This window comes from Oncorhynchus mykiss, chromosome 12, assembly GCF_013265735.2.
Source record: "Oncorhynchus mykiss isolate Arlee chromosome 12, USDA_OmykA_1.1, whole genome shotgun sequence".
NCBI lineage: Eukaryota > Metazoa > Chordata > Actinopteri > Salmoniformes > Salmonidae > Oncorhynchus > Oncorhynchus mykiss.
In genome coordinates this window covers 3,163,947-3,184,790 of record NC_048576.1, presented here as the reverse complement: position 1 = coordinate 3,184,790, position 20,844 = coordinate 3,163,947, and the positions used below count along the sequence as shown (strand labels likewise).

Here is a 20,844-nt window from a genome sequence, read left to right as displayed (position 1 = left end):
AAATTAATCCATGCTTTTGTCACTTCTAGGTTAGACTACTGCAATGCTCTACTTTCCGGCTACCCGGATAAAGCACTAAATAAACTTCAGTTAGTGCTAAATACGGCTGCTAGAATCCTGACTAGAACCAAAACATGTGATCATATTACTCCAGTGCTAGCCTCTCTACACTGGCTTCCTGTCAAAGTAAGGGCTGATTTCAATGTTTTACTGCTAACCTACAAAGCATTACATGGGCTTGCTCCTACCTATCTCTCTGATTTGGTCCTGCCGTACATACCTACGCGTACACTACGGTCACAAGACGCAGGCCTCCTAATTGTCCCTAGAATTTCTAAGCAAACAGCTGGAGGCAGGGCTTTCTCCTATAGAGCTCCATTTTTATGGAACGGTCTGCCTACCCATGTCAGAGACGCAAACTCGGTCTCAACCTTGAAGTCTCTACTGAAGACTCATCTCTTCAGTGGGTCATATGATTGAGTGTAGTCTGACCCAGGGGTGGGAAGGTGAACGGAAAGGCTCTGGAGCAACAAACCGCCCTTGCTGTCTCTGCCTGGCCGGTTCCCCTCTTTCCACTGGGATTCTCTGCCTCTAACCCTATTACAGGGGCTGAGTCACTGGCTTACTGGGGCTCTCTCATGCCGTCCCTGGAGGGGGTGCGTCACCTGAGTGGGTTGATTCACTGATGTGATCATCCTGTCTGGGTTGGCGCCCCCCCCCCCTTGGGTTGTGCCGTGGTGGAGATCTTTGTGGGCTATACTCAGCCTTGTCTCAGGATGGTAAGTTGGTGGTTGAAGATATCCCTCTAGTGGTGTGGGGGCTGTGCTTCTCTAATTCTCTCCTTCTCTCTTTCTTTCTCTCTCTCGGAGGACCTGAGCCCTAGGACCATGCCCCAGGCGTACCTGACATGATGACTCCTTGCTGTCCCCAGTCCACCTGGCTGTGCTGCTGCTCCAGTTTCAACTGTTCTGCCTTATTATTATTCGACCATGCTGGTCATTTATGAACATTTGAACATCTTGGCCATGTTCTGTTATAATCTCCACCCGGCACAGCCAGAAGAGGACTGGCCATCCCACATATGCTCTCTCTAATTCTCTCTTTCTTTCTCTCTCTCGGAGGACCTGAGCCCTAGGACCATGCCCCAGGAATACCTGACATGATGACTCCTTGCTGTCCCCAGTCCACCTGACTGTGCTGCTGCTCCAGTTTCAACTGTTCTGCCTTATTATTATTCGACCATGCTGGTCATTTATGAACATTTTAACATCTTGGCCATGTTCTGTTATAATCTCCACCCGGCACAGCCAGAAGAGGACTGGCCACCTCACATAGCCTGGTTCCTCTCTAGGTTTCTTCCTAGGTTTTGGCCTTTCTAGGGAGTTTTTCCTAGCCACCGTGCTTCTACACCTGCATTGCTTGCTGTTTGGGGTTTTAGGCTGGGTTTCTGTACAGCACTTTGAGATATCAGCTGATGTACGAAGGGCTATATAAATACATTTGATTTGATTTGATTTGATACACACACTGATACACACACGGATACACACACTGATACACACACTGATACACATACACACTGATACACACACTGATACACACACTGGTGCACACACTAATACACACACTGATACACATACACACTGATACACATACACACTGATACACATACACACTGATACACACACACACTGATACACACACACAAGCTGGTACACACACACTGATACACACACACACACTGGCACACACACACTGGCACACACACACACTGATACACACACACACACTGATACACACACACACTGGCATGCACACACTGATTCACACACACTGACACACACACTGGTACACACACACTGGCACACACACACACTGATACACACACGCACACTGGCACACACACACTGGCACACACACACACTGATACACATACACACTGATACACACACTGATACACAAACACACACTGGCACACACACACTGGCACACACACACACTGATACACATACACACTGATACACACACACAAGCTGGTACACACACACACACTGGTACACACACACACACACACACTGGCACACACACTGATACACACACACACTGGCATGCACACACCGATACACACACACAAGCTGGTACACACACACACTGATACACACACACACACCCTGGTACACACACTGATACACACACACAATGGCACACACACACTGGCACACACACACACACTGATACACACACACACACACACACTGATACACACACACACACACTGGCACGCACACACTGATACACACACAAGCTGGTACACACACACAGATACACACACACACACACACAATGGTGCACACACACTGATACACACACACACACACACATACACACACACACACACACACACTGGTACACACACTGATACACACACTGGTAAACACACACTGATACACACACACTGGCACACACACACACACTGGTGCACACACACTGGTGCACACACACACTGATACACACACACACTGGAACACACACACACTGGAACACACACAAACTGGAACACACACACACTGGAACACACACACACAGGAACACACACACACACACATTTTACACACACAGAGAGAGACAGTAGTTAGGAATCAACACTGTGAACATTGACATGGTGACGGTTAAGAAACCATGTTAGGATATTAACACATTTTGTGTTTTGCTAAGGAGCAGAATCAGAACAGCAGACAGTGAGACAGACAGGTACAGACAGACAGACGGGTACAGACAGACAGGTACAGACAGACAGGTACAGACAGATAGACAGACAGGTACAGACAGACAGGTACAGACAGACAGGTACAGACAGACAGGTACAGACAGACAGACGGGTACAGACAGACAGGTACAGACAGACAGACAGACAGGTACAGACAGAGAGGTACAGACAGACAGGTACAGACAGACAGAGAGGTACAGACAGACAGGTACTGACAGACAGGTACAGACAGACAGGTACAGACAGACAGACATGTAAAGACAGACATGTACAGGCAAGACATGTAGAAACAGACGGGTACAGACAGACCAGTACAGACAGACGGGTACAGACAGACCAGTACAGACAGACAGGTACAGACAGACAGGTACAGACAGACAGAGAGGTACAGACAGGTACAGACAGACAGACATGTAAAGACAGACATGTACAGGCAAGACATGTAAAGACAGACAGGTACAGACAGACAGGTAAAGACAGACATGTAGACAGACACACAGACAGGTAAAGTCAACAGGTACAGACAGACATGTAAAGACAGACAGGTACAGACAGACATGTAAAGACAGACAGGTACAGACAGACAGGTAAAGACAGACATACACATACAGACAGGTACAAGACAGGTACAGACAGACAGGTAAAGGCAGACAGGTACAGACAGACAGGTAAAGACAGACATACACATATAGACAGGTACATACAGACAGGTACAGACCGACATGTAAAGACAGACAGGTAAAGACAGGCAGGTACATACAGACATGTAAAGACAGACAGGTACATACAGACATGTAAAGACAGACAGGTACAGACAGACAGGTAAAGACAGACATACACATTCAGACAGGTACAGACAGACAGGTACAGACAGACAGGTACAGACAGGCACATGCAGACAGGTACAGACAGACGGGTACAGACAGGTACAGACAGACTGGTACAGACAGGTACAGACAGGTAAATACAGACAGGTACAGACAGGTACAGACAGGTAAATACAGACAGGCACAGACAGGTAAAGACAGGCAGGTACAGACAGGCACAGGCAGACAGGTACAGACAGGTACAGACAGGTAAAGACAGGCAGGTACAGACAGGTAAAGACAGACAGGTACAGACAGACAGGTACAGACAGGTAAAGACAGGCAGGTACAGACAGGTACAGACAGGCACAGGCAGACAGGTACAGACAGACAAACAGTGTCCAGATGAGGCAGTGACCTACAGAGCTCATGGAACTTGACCATCAGGATGGTGGTCTGTGACCCCAGAGGGTTGGTCTCTGTGATGTTGATGTTATGGTAGTGTTGCCACATGGTAGGGTCTGTGATGGTGCACTGCTTCTGGGGAGGGGACGACACCACACACATCCTCACCTGGCTCTTATTACCCCTGGAGGGGGGAGAGAGGAGAGATTCTTCACTATCAACAACATGATATCTGTGTACCTACAGCACCATGCTGGTAGGAGAGGAGAGGACGGGTGGCTCACCTGTAAGAGGTGTGGTACTGGGCAGGCAGGAGGGTCTTCACAGACTCCACCCATGAACACAATACCAGGCTGTGATTGGACACACGACAGGAAACATTGAGCAGCCCGGGGGGATCTGAGGAAGAAGAGAGGAGAAATGATGATCACATGATCAACAACACAATATATGCAAGCTTTATCTCAGTGTGTGAGGGACTGCAGCTCTCCCCGGGTATCCTTTCTAAGGAATGATTAAGATTTAGGTCACAGCCTCAGTCTATGAAGGGAGGAGAAGGGAGACTTACGCCCCAGCCTCAGTCTGGTTGTCCTGATGAGTCGTCCCCGGTCGTCATGGCAGCTGTAGTTTCCCTCTGCAGTGCGGTCAGCCTGCAGGAGGACCAGCTGACCATCTGATGTCACTCGGTGCTGCCATGGTAACATGGAACTCCTGTTCAGACGCCACTTCACTGATGTCCTGTGGAGACAATATGACGTCTGTGGACAATGTAGATGGAAATGGCTTGTATTGAGGCCTAGCCCTGGTTCCCACAGATAGCGATAGCCCTGGTTCCCACAGATAGAGATAGCCCTGGTTCCCACAGATAGAGATAGCCCTGGTTCCCACAGATAGAGATAGCCCTGGTTCCCACAGATAGAGATAGCCCTGGTTCCCACAGATAGAGAGAGCCCTGGTTCCCACAGATAGAGATAGCCCTGGTTCCCACGGATAGCGATAGCCCTGGTTCCCACAGATAGAGATAGCCCTGGTTCCCACAGATAGAGATAGCCCTGGTTCCCACAGATAGCGATAGCCCTGGTTCCGACAGATAGAGATAGCCCTGGTTCCCACAGATAGAGATAGCCCTGGTTCCCACGGATACAGATAGCCCTGGTTCCCACGGATAGAGATAGCCCTGGTTCCCACAGATAGAGATAGCCCTGGTTCCCACGGATAGCGATAGCCCTGGTTCCCACGGATAGAGATAGCCCTGGTTCCCATGGACACAGCCCTGATTCCCATGGATAGCGTTAGCCCTGGTTCCAACGGATAGAGATAGCCCTGGTTCCCACGGATAGCGATAGCCCCGATTCCCACCGACAGCGATAGCCCCGGTTCCCATGGACAGAGATAGCCCTGATTCCCATGGACAGAGATAGCCCTGATTCCCATGGACAGAGATAGCCCTGGTTCCCATGGACAAAGATAGCCCTGGTTCCCATGGACAGAGATAGCCCTGGTTCCCACCGACAGAGATAGCCCTGAATCCCACTGATAGCGATAGCCTAGGTTCCCATGGACACAGCCCTGATTCCGACCGATAGCGAAAGCCCTGGTTCCCATGGATAGCGATAGCCCTGGTTCCCACGGATAGCGATAGCCCTGGTTCCCACGGATAGCGATAGCCCCGATTCCCACCGACAGCGATAGCCCCGGTTCCCATGGACAGAGATAGCCCTGATTCCCATGGACAGAGATAGCCCTGATTCCCATGGACAGAGATAGCCCTGGTTCCCATGGACAAAGATAGCCCTGGTTCCCATGGACAGAGATAGCCCTGGTTCCCACCGACAGAGATAGCCCTGAATCCCACTGATAGCGATAGCCTAGGTTCCCATGGACACAGCCCTGATTCCGACCGATAGCGAAAGCCCTGGTTCCCATGGATAGCGATAGCCCTGGTTCCCACGGATAGCGATAGCCCTGGTTCCCACGGATAGCGATAGCCCTGGTTCCCACGGATAGAGAGAGCCCTGGTTCCCACGGATACCGATAGCCCTGGTTCCCACAGATACCGATAGCCCTGGTTCCCACAGATACCGATAGCCCTGGTTCCCACGGATACCGATAGCCCTGGTTCCCACGGATACAGATAGCCCTGGTTCCCACGGATAACCTCTGTGATGTAGGATGTTAAATCTGAAATCACTTGAACCTGGGATGTCCCTCCTACCATTTAATTGGCTCTTCCAACTGTCCATCAAATCCTGGCTGAACCCTACACCACAGCCACTGACAAAGCACATGTCTGCAATCCTTACATCGTAGTGCAGCAGGAGAGAATGGTTTCATCATTATAGCACATGTCTGCAATCCTTACATCGTAGTGCAGCAGGAGAGAATGGTTTCCTCACTATAGCACATTCAGAGGTTGAATTTATAGCCATTTAACAAAAATTGCTGTTTGTCATAGATGGACAAGATTAATATGAGATGAAAGGCGAGTTTCTAACGGGTTCAGGAAGTCAAGCTAGAAGTCACATGGGGGCAGATGTTTTGATCAAGAGAACTTTAGAAAATATACAAATTTACTCCAACACTAAACCCACAATTATGTGTTTTACAGTAATAAGGAATGTGAAATCTTAGCGTTAGGGGGTTTATAATTTGATTATACTATATTTAGAAAGTGTCTAAGTCATTTCAAACCTTATTCATACAGTTTTGTTGAATAGGAAATAAGTCAAATAAAATAGTTCCTTTTTTGTATCATATACTGCGTGCTGGATCTTGTGTCCTCAGAAGGGACTGCATCTCAGAAGGGACTGCACCTCAGAAGGGACTGCACCTCAGGAGGGACTACACCTCAGAAGGGACTACATCTTAGAAGGGACTATACCTCAGGAGGGACTACACTTCAGGAGGGACTACACCTCAGGAGGGACTACACCTCAGGTGGGACTACACCTCAGGAGGGACTCCACTTCAGGAGGGACTACACTTCAGGAGGGACTACACCTCAGAAGGTACTACATCTCAGGAGGGACTACACTTCAGGAGGGACTACACCTCAGGAGGGACTACACCTCAGAAGATACTACATCTCAGGAGGGACTACACCTCAGAAGATACTACATCTCAGGAGGGACTACACTTCAGGAGGGACTACACTTCAAATCAAATCAAATGTATTTATATAGCCCTTCGTACATCAGCTGATATCTCAAAGTGCTGTACAGAAACCTAGCCTAAAACCCCAAACAGCAAGCAATGCAGGTGTAGAAGCACGGTGGCTAGGAAAAACTCCCTAGAAAGGCCAAAACCTAGGAAGAAACCTAGAGAGGAACCAGGCTATGTGGGGTGGCCAGTCCTCTTCTGGCTGTGCCGGGTGGAGATTATAACAGAACATGGCCAAGATGTTCAAATGTTCATAAATGACCAGCATGGTTGAATAATAATAAGGCAGAACAGTTGAAACTGGAGCAGCAGCACGGTCAGGTGGACTGGGGACAGCAAGGAGTCATCATGTCAGGTAGTCCTGGGGCCTGGTCAGTTGAAACTGGAGCAGCAGCACGGCCAGGAGGGACTACACTTCAGGAGGGACTACACTTCAGGAGGGACTACACTTCAGGAGGGACTACACCTCAGGAGGGACTACACTTCAGGAGGGTCTACACCTCAGTAGGGACTACACCTCAGTAGGGACTACACCTCAGAAGGTACTCAAATGATAGCGTGACCTCCAGGAGAAAGGACAATATGACCCCCCAGAGACAGTTATGCACAGGGAACAAACCCATCCTAGACCCCCCCCCCCCCCCATCCCCAGAGCCTGTCATAGTGGAACATACCTGTCCAGACCCCCCCCCCCCAATCTCCAGAGCCTGTCACAGTGGAACATACCTGTCTAGACCCCCCCCCCCCCCCCCCCCCCATCTGCAGAGCCTGTCACAGTGGAACATACCTGTCTAGACCCCCCCCCCCCCCCCCCCCCCATCTGCAGAGCCTGTCACAGTGGAACATACCTGTCTAGACCCCCCCCCCCCACCCCATCTACAGAGCCTGTCATAGTGACACATACCTGTCCAGACCCCCTCCCCCCATCTACAGAGCCTGTCATAGTGACACATACCTGTCCAGACCCCCCCCCCATCCCCAGAGCCTGTCATAGTGACACATACCTGTCCAGACCCCCTCCCCCCATCTACAGAGCCTGTCATAGTGACACATACCTGTCCAGACCCCCCCCCCCATCCCCAGAGCCTGTCATAGTGACACATACCTGTCCAGACCCCCCCCCCCCCCATCCCCAGAGCCTGTCATAGTGACACATACCTGTCCAGACCCCCTCCCCCCATCTACAGAGCCTGTCATAGTGACACATACCTGTCCAGACCCCCCCCCCCCCATCCCCAGAGCCTGTCATAGTGACACATACCTGTCCAGACCCCCCCCCCATCCCCAGAGCCTGTCACAGTGGAACATACCTGTCTAGTGCTGCTCCACAAACCAGCGTGACGTTGGACCCCAGCCTCCCATACTGAACATCTGAAACTAGACAAGACGTTAGAACTGTTAGATCTCTGTGTCTAAACAGTTCTACAATCATTAGTCTTGTACATATTTAGAGCCGACAGTCCTCAGCATTGTATATCTCTATGACCTAAAGTGGGTCATCTCTACACACAAAGACATGTCAGAGCTTTCTGTTGTGTCTGCTGTTACATAGCAGCCATGTATAAACACTTACAAATCCTGTCTTCGGCACAGTCAGGATTTGTAAACTACTGTTTGCAGCCGTATAGGTGCCTTCAGACAGTATTCATTCTGTTGTGTTACAGCCTGGATTCAAAATGTATTACATCCTTATTGTTTCTCACCCAGCTATACTCAGTACCCCATAATGACAAAGTGAAAACATGTTTTCAGAAATGCATTTAAAATTAAATACTTAAATATCTCATTTACATAAGACTTCACACCCGTAAGTCAATACATGTTAGAATCACATTTGGCAGCAATTACAGCTGTGAGTCTTTCTGGGTAAGTCTCTAAGAGCTTTTCACATCTGGATTGCACAATATTTACACATTATTCTTATTAAAATGAGTCAAGCTCTGTCAAGTTGGTTGTACCATTGCTAGAGAAACATTTTCAAATCTTGCCATAGATTCTGAAACTGATTTAAGTCAAAACTGTAACTAGGCCACTCTGGAAAATTCAATGTTGTTTTGGTAAGCAACTCCAATGTATATTTGGTTATTGTCCTGCTGAAAGGTGAATTTGTCTCCCAGTATCTGTTGGAAAGCAGACTGAACCAGGTTTTCCTCGAGGATTTTGCCAGTGCTTGAACATGAATACGTGTTTGTTGTGTTGGATTTGCCCAAAACATAACACTTTGTATTCAGGACATAAAGGTTCATTAGCAGTTTTACTTCAGTGCCTTCTTTCAAACAGGAGGGATGTTTTGGATACTTTTTGTCCTGTACAGGCATCCTTCTTTTCACTCTGTCATTTAGGTTTGTATTGTGGAGTAACTAAGATGATGTTGATCCATCCTCAGTTTTCTCCTATCACAGCCATTAAACTCTGTAACTGTTTTAAAGTCCCCATTGGCCTCATGGTGAAATCCCTGAGCGGTTTCCTTCCTACTGAGTAGTGACTGGGTGTATTGATGCACTTCCTCATGCTAAAAGGGATTAAACCAGTTGAACTCTGAATGGTTGTTTTGGCCTTAAATAGGGACTGGTGAGTTTGGGGGGGGAGTGGCATATAATTTGAAAGCTACAGGCCTTGTATTTTTGGAAATCAAATTCCACTTGCTGCTGGCAAAGTAACAATAATATTGTTTTTTGGGGAAAAAATGTACTTTTCTTTATATATTTCTGCTTAATTTAACTTTTACTCCACTACTTTCCTAAAGAAAATAATGTACTTTTTACTCCATACATTTTGAATTCTTAACAGAACAGCAAATGGTTCAATTCATACACCCACCCAACATAACACGTTGTCAACCTTACTGCCTCTGATCTGGCGGACTCACTAAACACAAGTGTTGGAGTATGCCCCTGGCTGTCCTGTTACGTTCCCACTAGACAAACTCAAAAGGTCGCTCACAACAAAGGGAACTAACAAAGACAATCATTTACAACCAAACAAAACAGAAAGGGCTTCTGAAAGGCAGCCATGTGGCCTACTGAAAGTTGTCAAAGCCACTAGTAAGTGGTTCTAACAGACATCCACCATGGATATATCCCACTAGGTTTGCCTCCCAAAAAGACAAACTAAAAATAAAAGCCCACAACAACTTAGGATAGAGAGTAAAATAATATGGAGCAAAAACAAACAGGGGAAACACCAACAATCAGGCATTTTACAAACTTAAAAGGTTGAGCTGATGTGAAGTGTAGCTCTCCCCAAAATCTCTCAAGCTTATCTGGAGCACTGGGCCAGCCACTCTTAAATATCACCTGGGCCAGCCACTCTTAAATATTACCTGGGCCAGCCACTCTTAAATATCATCTGGGCCAGCCACTCCTAAATATCACCTGGGCCAGCCACTCTTAAATATCATCTGGGCCAGCCACTCCTAAATATCACCTGAGCCAGCCACTCCTAAATATCACCTGGGCCAGCCACTCCTAAATATCACCTGGGCCAGCCACTCTTAAATATCATCTGGGCCAGCCACTCCTAAATATCACCTGGGCCAGCCACTCTTAAATATCATCTGGGCCAGCCACTCCTAAATATCACCTGAGCCAGCCACTCCTAAATATCACCTGGGCCAGCCACTCCTAAATATCACCTGGGCCAGCCACTCCTAAATATCACCTGGGCCAGCCACTCCTAAATATCATCTGGGCCAGCCACTCCTAAATATCACCTGGGCCAGCCACTCCTAAATATCTTCTGGGCCAGCCACTACTAAATATCACCTGGGCCAGCCACTCCTAAATATCATCTGGGCCAGCCACTCCTAAATATCATCTGGGCCAGCCACTGCTAAATATCACCTGAGCCAGCCACTCCTGAGCAAGCACTGGTGAAACCCCTTCCGACTAACAAGATGGACATGCCAGCACAGGTGTAACACATTAGTAATGAGGTGACGCCAATCTGTGCACCCTACGTTCAACGTGCAAATCTCTAAATATAAACAGAGAAACCAAAACCTGTAGCAGTCTGTGAATCAAATAAAAAAGACTGAAAATGGTGTCGTCTGGTTTGCTTGGTAAGGAATGATATTGAGTACTTTTTCCACCACTGCATTTAGGACAGTTGAAGCCAGATATTTTTAGACTTTTACTAAAAATCTCAATTTTAATCCCAATCTTTAACACAACAATTTGTAAAAAAAAAAAACGTCACGGGGTGTGAATACTTCCTGAAGGCACTGTAAACATGATTAAAGTGACCAATGACTATGGGCAGCAGTCTCTAAGGTGCAGGGTAGAGAACCGGGTGGTAGCCGGTAGTAACAGTCTCTAAGGTGCAGGGTAGAGTACTGGGTGGTAGCCGGTAGTAACAGTCTCTAAGGTGCAGAGTAGAGTACCGGGTGGTAGCCAGTAGTAACAGTCTCTAAGGTGCAGGGTAGAGTATCGGGGGGTAGCCGGTAGGAACAGGGACTACAGCTCTGTTATACAGTATGGCTAATTCAGGGATGAGTCTGTCTTTACATCATTGGTCCATATCTTACATGGGAGCTGTAAGGGGTTAGGTTAGTGTCTCTTACCTTCATTGGTCCATATCTCTGACTGGGTGTTGACAGAGGATAGTGCGAGGAGGTGGCCAATGACTAGCAGACCACTGGGACATGACACAAGACAGGTCATCTGGAGAAAGAGAGTGAGAGTTAAGGGGTCAGGACATCATCGTACAGCAGACAACACTGGGTCAGGACATCATCGTACAGCAGACAACACTGGGTCAGGGGTCAGGACATCATCGTACAGCAGACAACACTGGGTCAGGGGTCAGGACATCATCCAACACTGGGTCAGGACATTATCCAGAAGTGAACACTACAGTCAGGAACATCATCCTATGCCATACAACACAGAGGACAGAATTATTCTGGGGAAAGTATTTCACTATTATTATTATGTTATTTCAACACTATTTTTTAATTTGATCTTTATTTAACTAGTCAAGTCAGTTAAGAACAAATTCTTATTTTCAATGACGGCCTAGGAACAGTGCCTTGTTCAGGGGCAGAACGACAGATTTTTACCTTGTGAGATCGGGGATTCGATCTTGCAACCTTTCGGTTACTAGTCCAACGCTCTCACCACTAGGCTACCTACCGCCCCACGAAAGCTATCATTATGTTATTTCGACACCACATCACATCGCCTGAAGGTGTTCTGGAAAGCGCTACAGCAGTAGTCATGATGTGGGAATACCATCAGAATAACATCTAAAATCTGCAGAGAACGGAATCACAGAATCCAGACAGTAGACATTAAAACCATGTAGCAGGAAATCAACTAAATGCATGGAACTTATTATGGAAAATATTTTCATATGACATTAACTAAATGCCTCAGAGATTCGTAGGAGGTGTAGGGAGGAGGTGTAGGGAGGAGGTGTACCACCCAGCTAACAGTCCAGCTATAGGGAGGAAGTGTAGGGAGGAGGTGTACCACCCAGCTAACAGTCCAGCTATAGGGAGGAGGTGTAGGGAGGAGGTGTACCACCCAGCTAACAGTCCAGCTATAGGGAGGAGGTGTAGGGAGGAGGTGTACCACCCAGCTAACAGTCCAGCTGTAGGGAGGAGGTGTAGGGAGGAGGTGTACCACCCAGCTAACAGTCCAGCTATAGGGAGGAGGTGTAGGGAGGAGGTGTACCACCCAGCTAACAGTCCAGCTATAGGGAGGAGGTGTAGGGAGGAGGTGTACCACCAGGCTAACAGTCCAGCTATAGGGAGGAGGTGTAGGGAGGAGGTGTACCACCCAGCTAACAGTCCAGCTATAGGGAGGAGGTGTAGGGAGGAGGTGTACCACCCAGCTAACAGTCCAGCTATAGGGAGGAGGTGTAGGGAGGAGGTGTACCACCCAGCTAACAGTCCAGCTATAGGGAGGAGGTGTAGGGAGGAGGTGTGCCACCCAGCTAACAGTCCAGCTGTAGGGAGGAGGTGTAGGGAGGAAGTGTACCACCCAGCTAACAGTCCAGCTATAGGGAGGAGGTGTAGGGAGGAGGTGTACCACCCAGCTAACAGTCCAGATATAGGGAGGAGGTGTAGGGAGGAGGTGTACCACCAGGCTAACAGTCCAGCTATAGGGAGGAGGTGTAGGGAGGAGGTGTAACACCCAGCTAACAGTCCAGCTATAGGGAGGAGGTGTAGGGAGGCGGTGTACCACCCAGCTAACAGTCCAGCTATAGGGAAGAGGTGTAGGGAGGAGGTGTACCACCCAGCTAACAGTCCAGCTATAGGGAGGAGGTGTAGGGAGGAGGTGTACCACCCAGCTAACAGTCCAGCTATAGGGAGGAGGTGTAGGGAGGAGGTGTACCACCCAGCTAACAGTCCAGCTGTAGGGAGGAGGTGTAGGGAGGAGGTGTACCACCCAGCTAACAGTCCAGCTATAGGGAGGAGGTGTAGGGAGGAGGTGTACCACCCAGCTAACAGTCCAGCTATAGGGAGGAGGTGTAGGGAGGAGGTGTACCACCCAGCTAACAGTCCAGCTATAGGGAGGAGGTGTAGGGAGGAGGTGTACCACCCAGCTAACAGTCCAGCTGTAGGGAGGAGGTGTAGGGAGGAGGTGTACCACCCAGCTAACAGTCCAGCTATAGGGAGGAGGTGTAGGGAGGAGGTGTACCACCCAGCTAACAGTCCAGCTATAGGGAGGAGGTGTAGGGAGGAGGTGTACCACCCAGCTAACAGTCCAGCTATAGGGAGGAGGTGTAGGGAGGAGGTTTACCACATAGCTAACAGTCCAGCTATAGGGAGGAGGTGTAGGGAGGAGGTGTACCACCCAGCTAACAGTCCAGCTGTAGGGAGGAGGTGTAGGGAGGAAGTGTACCACCCAGCTAACAGTCCAGCTATAGGGAGGAGGTGTAGGGAGGAGGTGTACCACCCAGCTAACAGTCCAGCTATAGGGAGGAGGTGTAGGGAGGAGGTGTACCACCCAGCTAACAGTCCAGCTATAGGGAGGAGGTGTAGGGAGGAGGTGTACCACCCAGCTAACAGTCCAGCTGTAGGGAGGAGGTGTAGGGAGGAGGTGTACCACCCAGCTAACAGTCCAGCTATAGGAAGGAGGTGTAGGGAGGAGGTGTACCACCAGGCAACAGTCTAGCTATAGGGAGGAGGTGTAGGGAGGAGGTGTACCACCCAGCTAACAGTCCAGCTGTAGGGAGGAGGTGTAGGGAGGAGGTGTACCACCCAGCTAACAGTCCAGCTGTAGGGAGGAGGTGTTGGGAGGAGGTGTACCACCCAGCTAACAGTCCAGCTGTAGGGAGGACGTGTAGGGAGGAGGTGTACCACCCAGCTAACAGTCCAGCTGTAGGGAGGACTTGTAGGGAGGAGGTGTACCACCAGGCTAACAGTCCAGCTATAGGAAGGAGGTGTAGGGAGGATCATCATTACATCATAATCAACACTATAACCATAATCATCACTATCAACATCATCATAATCATCACCATAATCATCCCTATCACCATCATCATCATCACCATAACCATCATTACATCATAATCAACACTATCACCATAATCATCACTATCAACATCATCATAATCATCACCATAATTATCACTATCACCATCATCACCACAATCATCACCATAACCATCATTACATCATAATCAACACTATCACCATAATCATCACAATCACCATCATCATCATCACCATAATCATCATCACGTCATAATCATCTCCATAATCATCACCATAATCATCACTATCTCCATAATCATCATTACATCATAATCAACACTATAACCATAATCATCACTATCAACATCATCACTATCACCATAATCATCACCATAACCATCATTACATCATAATCAACACTATCACCATAAACATCACTATCAACATCATCATAATCATCACTGTCACCATCATCATCACCATAATCATCATCACATTATAATCATCACATCATAATCAACACTATAACCATAATCATCACTATCACCATCATCCTCACCATAATCATCACCATCTTTATCACCATCATCACTGACAGACCAAGCCTGGCGTAGCGACGGTTTGCTGGAAATGGATAGTCATCATTGAGTTTTTTAGTCAAGACTTAATCTGTGTCCGGGAAACTGCCCCTAAACAATCAAAAGTTACTGACAAACGGTTCAGACCTATTCAGTCACATGGAAAACATGACAGATGGTTCTTCAGAGGACTTGACAGAGAGCCAACAATGAGAATAAAACCCAGATGGTTGCTCCTCCCTCCCTGCCTGGGCAGAGCAGGTTTATGGTTTATGGGATGGTCTGGAGGAGAAAACACTGATACAGAGACATAGCTCAGGGTGTATCTCAAATAGCACCCTATTCCCTATATAGTGCACTACTTTAGACCAGAGCCCTATTCCCTATATAGTGCACTACTTTAGACCAGAGCCCTATGGAACCCTATTCCCTATATAGTGCACTACTTTAGACCAGAACCATATAGAACTCTATTCCCTATATAGTGCACTACTTTAGACCAGGGCCATGTGGAACCCTATTCCCTATATATAGTGCACTACTTTAGACCAGAGTCCTATGGAACCCTATTCCCTATATGTAGTGCACTACTTTAGACCAGAGCCCTATGGAACTCTATTCCCTATATAGTGCACTACTTTAGACCAGAGCCCTATGGAACCCTATTCCCTATATAGTGCACTACTTTAGACAAGATGTGTCTGTGCTCATTGTCCATCTATGTTTGGCATGACAATGATTGACAATGAGTTGGCATGATAGCTCAAACGGATTGGCACTCAGGCTAAAGAATGATCTGGTGTTGTCATCAGCCAATACCCATCAGTCTTCTTCAGACAGATGAACATACAGGATTTCTACTGGCTCATCACAATGTTCTAATCTCACAATCTGGTTATATCCCAGGTAGGTTACTGCAGCCTAGCTAGCTACCCTCTCAGACATGGGTAGTGTACTGCAGCCTAGCTAGCTACCCTCTCAGACATGGGTAGTGTACTGCAGCCTAGCTAGCTACCCTCTCAGACATGGGTAGTGTACTGCAGCCTAGCTAGCTACCCTCTCAGACATGGGTAGTGTGCTGCAGCCTAGCTAGCTACCCTCTCAGACATGGGTAGTGTACTGCAGCCTAGCTAGCTACCCTCTCAGACATGGGTAGTGTACTGCAGCCTAGCTAGCTACCCTCTCAGACATGGGTAGTGTACTGCAGCCTAGCTAGCTACCCTCTCAGACATGGGTAGTGTACTGCAGCCTAGCTAGCTACCCTCTCAGACATGGGTAGTGTACTGCAGCCTAGCTAACTACCCTCTCAGACATGGGTAGTGTACTGCAGCCTAGCTAGCTACCCTCTCAGACATGGGTAGTGTACTGCAGCTTAGCTAGCTACCCTCTCAGACATGGGTAGTGTACTGCAGCCTAGCTAGCTACCCTCTCAGACATGGGTAGTGTACTGCAGCCTAGCTAGCTACCCTCTCAGACATGGGTAGTGTACTGCAGCTTAGCTAGCTACCCTCTCAGACATGGGTAGTGTACTGCAGCCTAGCTAGCTACTCTCTCAGACATGGGTAGTGTACTGCAGCCTAGCTAGCTACCCTCTCAGACATGGGTAGTGTACTGCAGCCTAGCTAGCTACCCTCTCAGACATGGGTAGTGTACTGCAGCCTAGCTAGCTACCCTCTCCGACTCCTCTCTCTATTTATCTGTCTGTCTGTGTCTCTATCTCTACCCTTTTCATATGCCTTTGTAGCTCTTTCAGTGAGTGTACTCTAGTGTACTGTAGAGAAGAGTGCAGTAGAGTACTGTAGGGTACATTGATGTTAGTCATTTAGCAGACTCTCTTATCCACAGCCACTTATAGTAGTGAGTCATTTAGCAGACTCACTTATCAAATCAAATTTTTACTTTTACAACTTTTACTGGTCACATACACATGGTTAGCAGATGTTATTGCGAGTGTAGCGAAATGCTTGTGCTTCTAGTACCGACAGTGCAGCAGTATCTAACAAATTCCACAACAAAAACTAATACACAAAATCTAGTAAAGGAATGGGATAAGATTATATAAATATAACATTTTTGGACGAGCAGAGACAGAGCGGCTGAGATGCAATAGATAGTATATTATACAGTATATACATATGAGATGAGTAATGTAAGATATGTAAACATAATTAAAGTGGCATTAATAAAGTGACTAGTGTTCCACTTATTAAAGTGGCCAATGATTTCTAGTCTGTATGTAGGCAGCAGCCACTCAGTGTTAGTGATGGCTGTTTAACAGCCTGATGGCCTTGAGATACAAGCTGTTTATCAGTCTCTAAGTCCCCGCTTTGATGCACCTGTACTGACCTCGCCTTCTTGATGCAAGCGGGGTGAACAATAAGTGGTTCGGGTTGTTATTGTCCTTGATTATCTTTTTGGCCTTCCTGTGACATCGGGTGCTGTAGGTGTCTTGGAGGGCAGGTAGTTTGCCCCCGGTGATGCGTTGTGCAGACCTCACTACCCTCTGGAGAGCCTTGCGGTTGTGGGCGGTGCAGTTGCCGTACCAGGCGGTGATACAGCCTGACAGGATGCTCTCGATTATGCATCTGTAAAAGTTAGTGAGGGTTTTTGGTGACAAGCCAAATTTCTTCCCCCTCGGAGGTTGAAGAGGCATTGTTGCACCTTCTTCACCACACTGTCTGTGTGTGTGGATCATTTCAGTTTGCCGGTGATATGTAAACCGAGGAACTTAAAACTTTCCACCTTCTCCACTGCTGTCCCGTCGATGTGGATAAGGGGGTGCTCCCTTTGCTGTTTCCTGAAGTCCACAATCATCTCTTTTGTTTTGCTGACATTGAGTAAGGGTTTTTTGTCCTGACACCACACTCTGAGAGCCCTCACCTCCTACCTGTAGGCTGTCTCGTCATTGTTCGTAATCAAGCCTACTACTGTTGTGTCGCCTGCAAACTTGATGATTGAGTTGGAGGAGTGCATGGCCACGCAGTGGTGGATGAACAGCGAGTACAGGAGGGTGCTGAGAACGCACCCTTGTGGGGCCCCAGTGTTGAGGATCAGCAAAGTTGATCCTCAACCTTCTGAGAGTGGCAAGTCAGGAAGTCCAGGACCCAGTTGCACAGGGTGGGGTCAAGACCCAGGGACTCAAGCTTAATGATGAGTTTGGAGGGTATTATGGTGTTGAATGCTGAGCAGTAGTCAATGTAAGCAAATTGAAGTGGCTCTAGGGTGTCAGGTAAGGTGGAGGTGATATGGTCCTTGACTAGTCTCTCAAAGCACTTCATGATGACGGAAGTGAGTGCTACGGGGCGATAGTTGTTTAGCTCAGTTACCTTAGCTTTCTTGGGAACAGGAACAATGGTGGTCCTCTTGAAGCATGTGGGGACAGCAGACTGGGATAGGGATTGATTGAATATGTCCGTAAACAAACCAGCCAGCTGTTCTGCGAATGCCCTGAGGACGCGGCTAGGGATGCCGTCTGGGCCGGCAGCCCTGCGAGGGTTAACATGTTTCAATGTCTTACTCACGTCGGCCACGGAGAAGGAGAGCACACAGGCTTTGGTAGCGGGCCTTGTCAGTGGCACTGTATTGTCCTCAAAGCTTGCGAAAAAGTTGTTAAATTTGTCTGGAAGCAAGACGTCGATGTCCGCATCGGGCCTGGTTTTTGTTTCGTAGACCCTGCCAAATACCTCTTGTGTCTGATCCGTTGAATCCACTTTGCCTCGATACTGACACTTAGCTTGTTTGATTGCCTTGTAGAGGGAATAACTACACTGTTTGTATTCGGCCACATTCCCAGTCGCCTTGCCATGATTAAATGCGGTGTTTTGCGCTTTCAGTTTTGCACGAATGCTTCCATCAATCCAATGTTTCTGGTTAGGGAAGGTTTTCATAGTCACAGTCGGTACAACATCTCCTATACACTTCCTTATGACCTCGTCGAGTCAGTATATATGTCAACGTTGTTATCTGAGGTTACCTGGAACATATCCCAGTCCACGTGATGGAAGCAATCTTGAAGCGTGGAATCTGATTGGTCAGACCAGCATTGGATAGACCTAAGCACAGGTGCGTCCTGTTTTAGTTTCTGCCTATAGGAGGGGAGCAACAAGATGGAGTCATGGTCATATTTGCCAAAAGGAGAGATGGGGAGGGCCTTGTATACATCGTGGAAGTTAGAGTAGCAGTGGTCGAGAAGTGTTACTCGCTCATGTACCGCAATCGATATGCTGCTAGAATTTAGGTAGCCTTGTTCTCAGATTATCTTTGTTAAAATCCCCAGCTACAATAAATGCAGCCTCAGGATATGTGGTTTCCAGTTTACATAAAGTCCAGTGAAGTTCCTTGATGGCCATCTTGGTATCCGCTTTCGGAGGGATATACACTGCTACTGGGCCAATGTTCTTAACCGCTAGGCTACCTGCCGTCCTAGTGTTCTGTAGAGTAGTGGACTGTAGTAGAGTGCAGAACATTATGATCTGATAAAACTGATCCTAGTTCAGAACTCCGACTCTGAAACACAAGTTGCTTTTTATAAAGCTTCTTGGCACACTGATGCGTATACAGTATGAGTTGAACCCAACTGCATGCAGCCGCAGCGCAGGATACAGGATACAGATAAACAAGACTCTCCGAACACCACTCATATCTCTGGGCACATATTCACTAAGTGTTTCAGAGTAGGAGTTCTGAACTAGGATCAGTTTCATCAGATCATAATGAATAATGTGATATTTATAAACCCTCTTAGGCCACTCTCTCCCCTATCTTAGAGATATGTACTGCAGCCCTCATCTTCCACATACAACACCCGTTCTGCCAGCCACATTCTGTTAAAGGTCCCCAAAGCACAGACATCCCTGGGTCGCTCGTTTTTTCAGTTCGCTGCAGCTAGCGACTGGAACGAGCTGCAACAAACACTCAAACTGGACAGTTTTCCCTCCATCTTTTCATTCAAAGTCTCAGTCATGGATACTCTTACTGACAGTTGTGGCTGCCTTGCGTGATGTATTGTTGTCTCTACCTTCTTGCCCTTTGTGCTGTTGTCTGTGCCCAATAATGTTTGTACCATGATGTGTTGCCGCCTTGCTATGTTGTCAGCTAGGTCTATCTTTATGTAGTGTTGTGGTGTCTCTCTTGTCGTGATGTGTGTTTTTACTATATATATATTTTGTATTTTTAAATCCTAGCCCCCGTCCCCGTAGGAGGCCTTTTGGTAGGCCGTCATTGTAAATAAGAATTTGCCTAGTTAAATAAGGTTCAAATAAAATAATCTATAAAAATATGTATTTTGGATCATAATGATCCTAAATCAGCAGTTCTACTTTGAGACGCCTTGTCAATACAGACCCTGGTCTCCACTCAGGGCTCTATTCAATCTGTATAGCAGAAGTTCAGTGTTACAGCGTGATTGAAATTTAAAGGTAATGTTAGCAGAGACTGCATTCACGGTAAACGCTACATATGTCAGCTCAATTGGAAATTACCTTTAAATTAATAACAGGCAATCTCTATCACTTCAGCCATCCAGATTGAATAGAGCCCTGAGTCTTAAAACAGGCTGGATAACTAGTATTCCATATAAAGATATACCTGAGGTATTGGCTATCTGCCATCAGGGAGAGGGAGCTATAAAAAAATTATGTTTCCAGAACCAACAGAATGGCCTGCCAGGCTAAAGGACAGGAAGAGGAAGACTGACTCTCCATT

General features: G+C 47.6%; 1 protein-coding gene across 3 annotated transcripts in view; it reads right to left on the bottom strand.

The window, feature by feature from the left end:
- il11ra (interleukin 11 receptor, alpha) overlaps positions 1–20,844 on the bottom strand; it is a 111,251-nt gene that overhangs the window by 21,994 nt on the left and 68,413 nt on the right. For all 3 annotated transcript variants that reach the window (XM_036936730.1, XM_036936731.1, XM_036936732.1), the window contains exons 2-6: positions 11,699–11,798; positions 8,448–8,514; positions 4,547–4,716; positions 4,263–4,377; positions 3,996–4,162 (exon numbers count right to left, since the gene is read on the bottom strand). In XM_036936730.1, the coding sequence (XP_036792625.1) occupies positions 3,996–4,162; positions 4,263–4,377; positions 4,547–4,716; positions 8,448–8,514; positions 11,699–11,798 (619 nt within the window). The remainder of the gene's footprint in view (positions 1–3,995; positions 4,163–4,262; positions 4,378–4,546; positions 4,717–8,447; positions 8,515–11,698; positions 11,799–20,844) is intronic.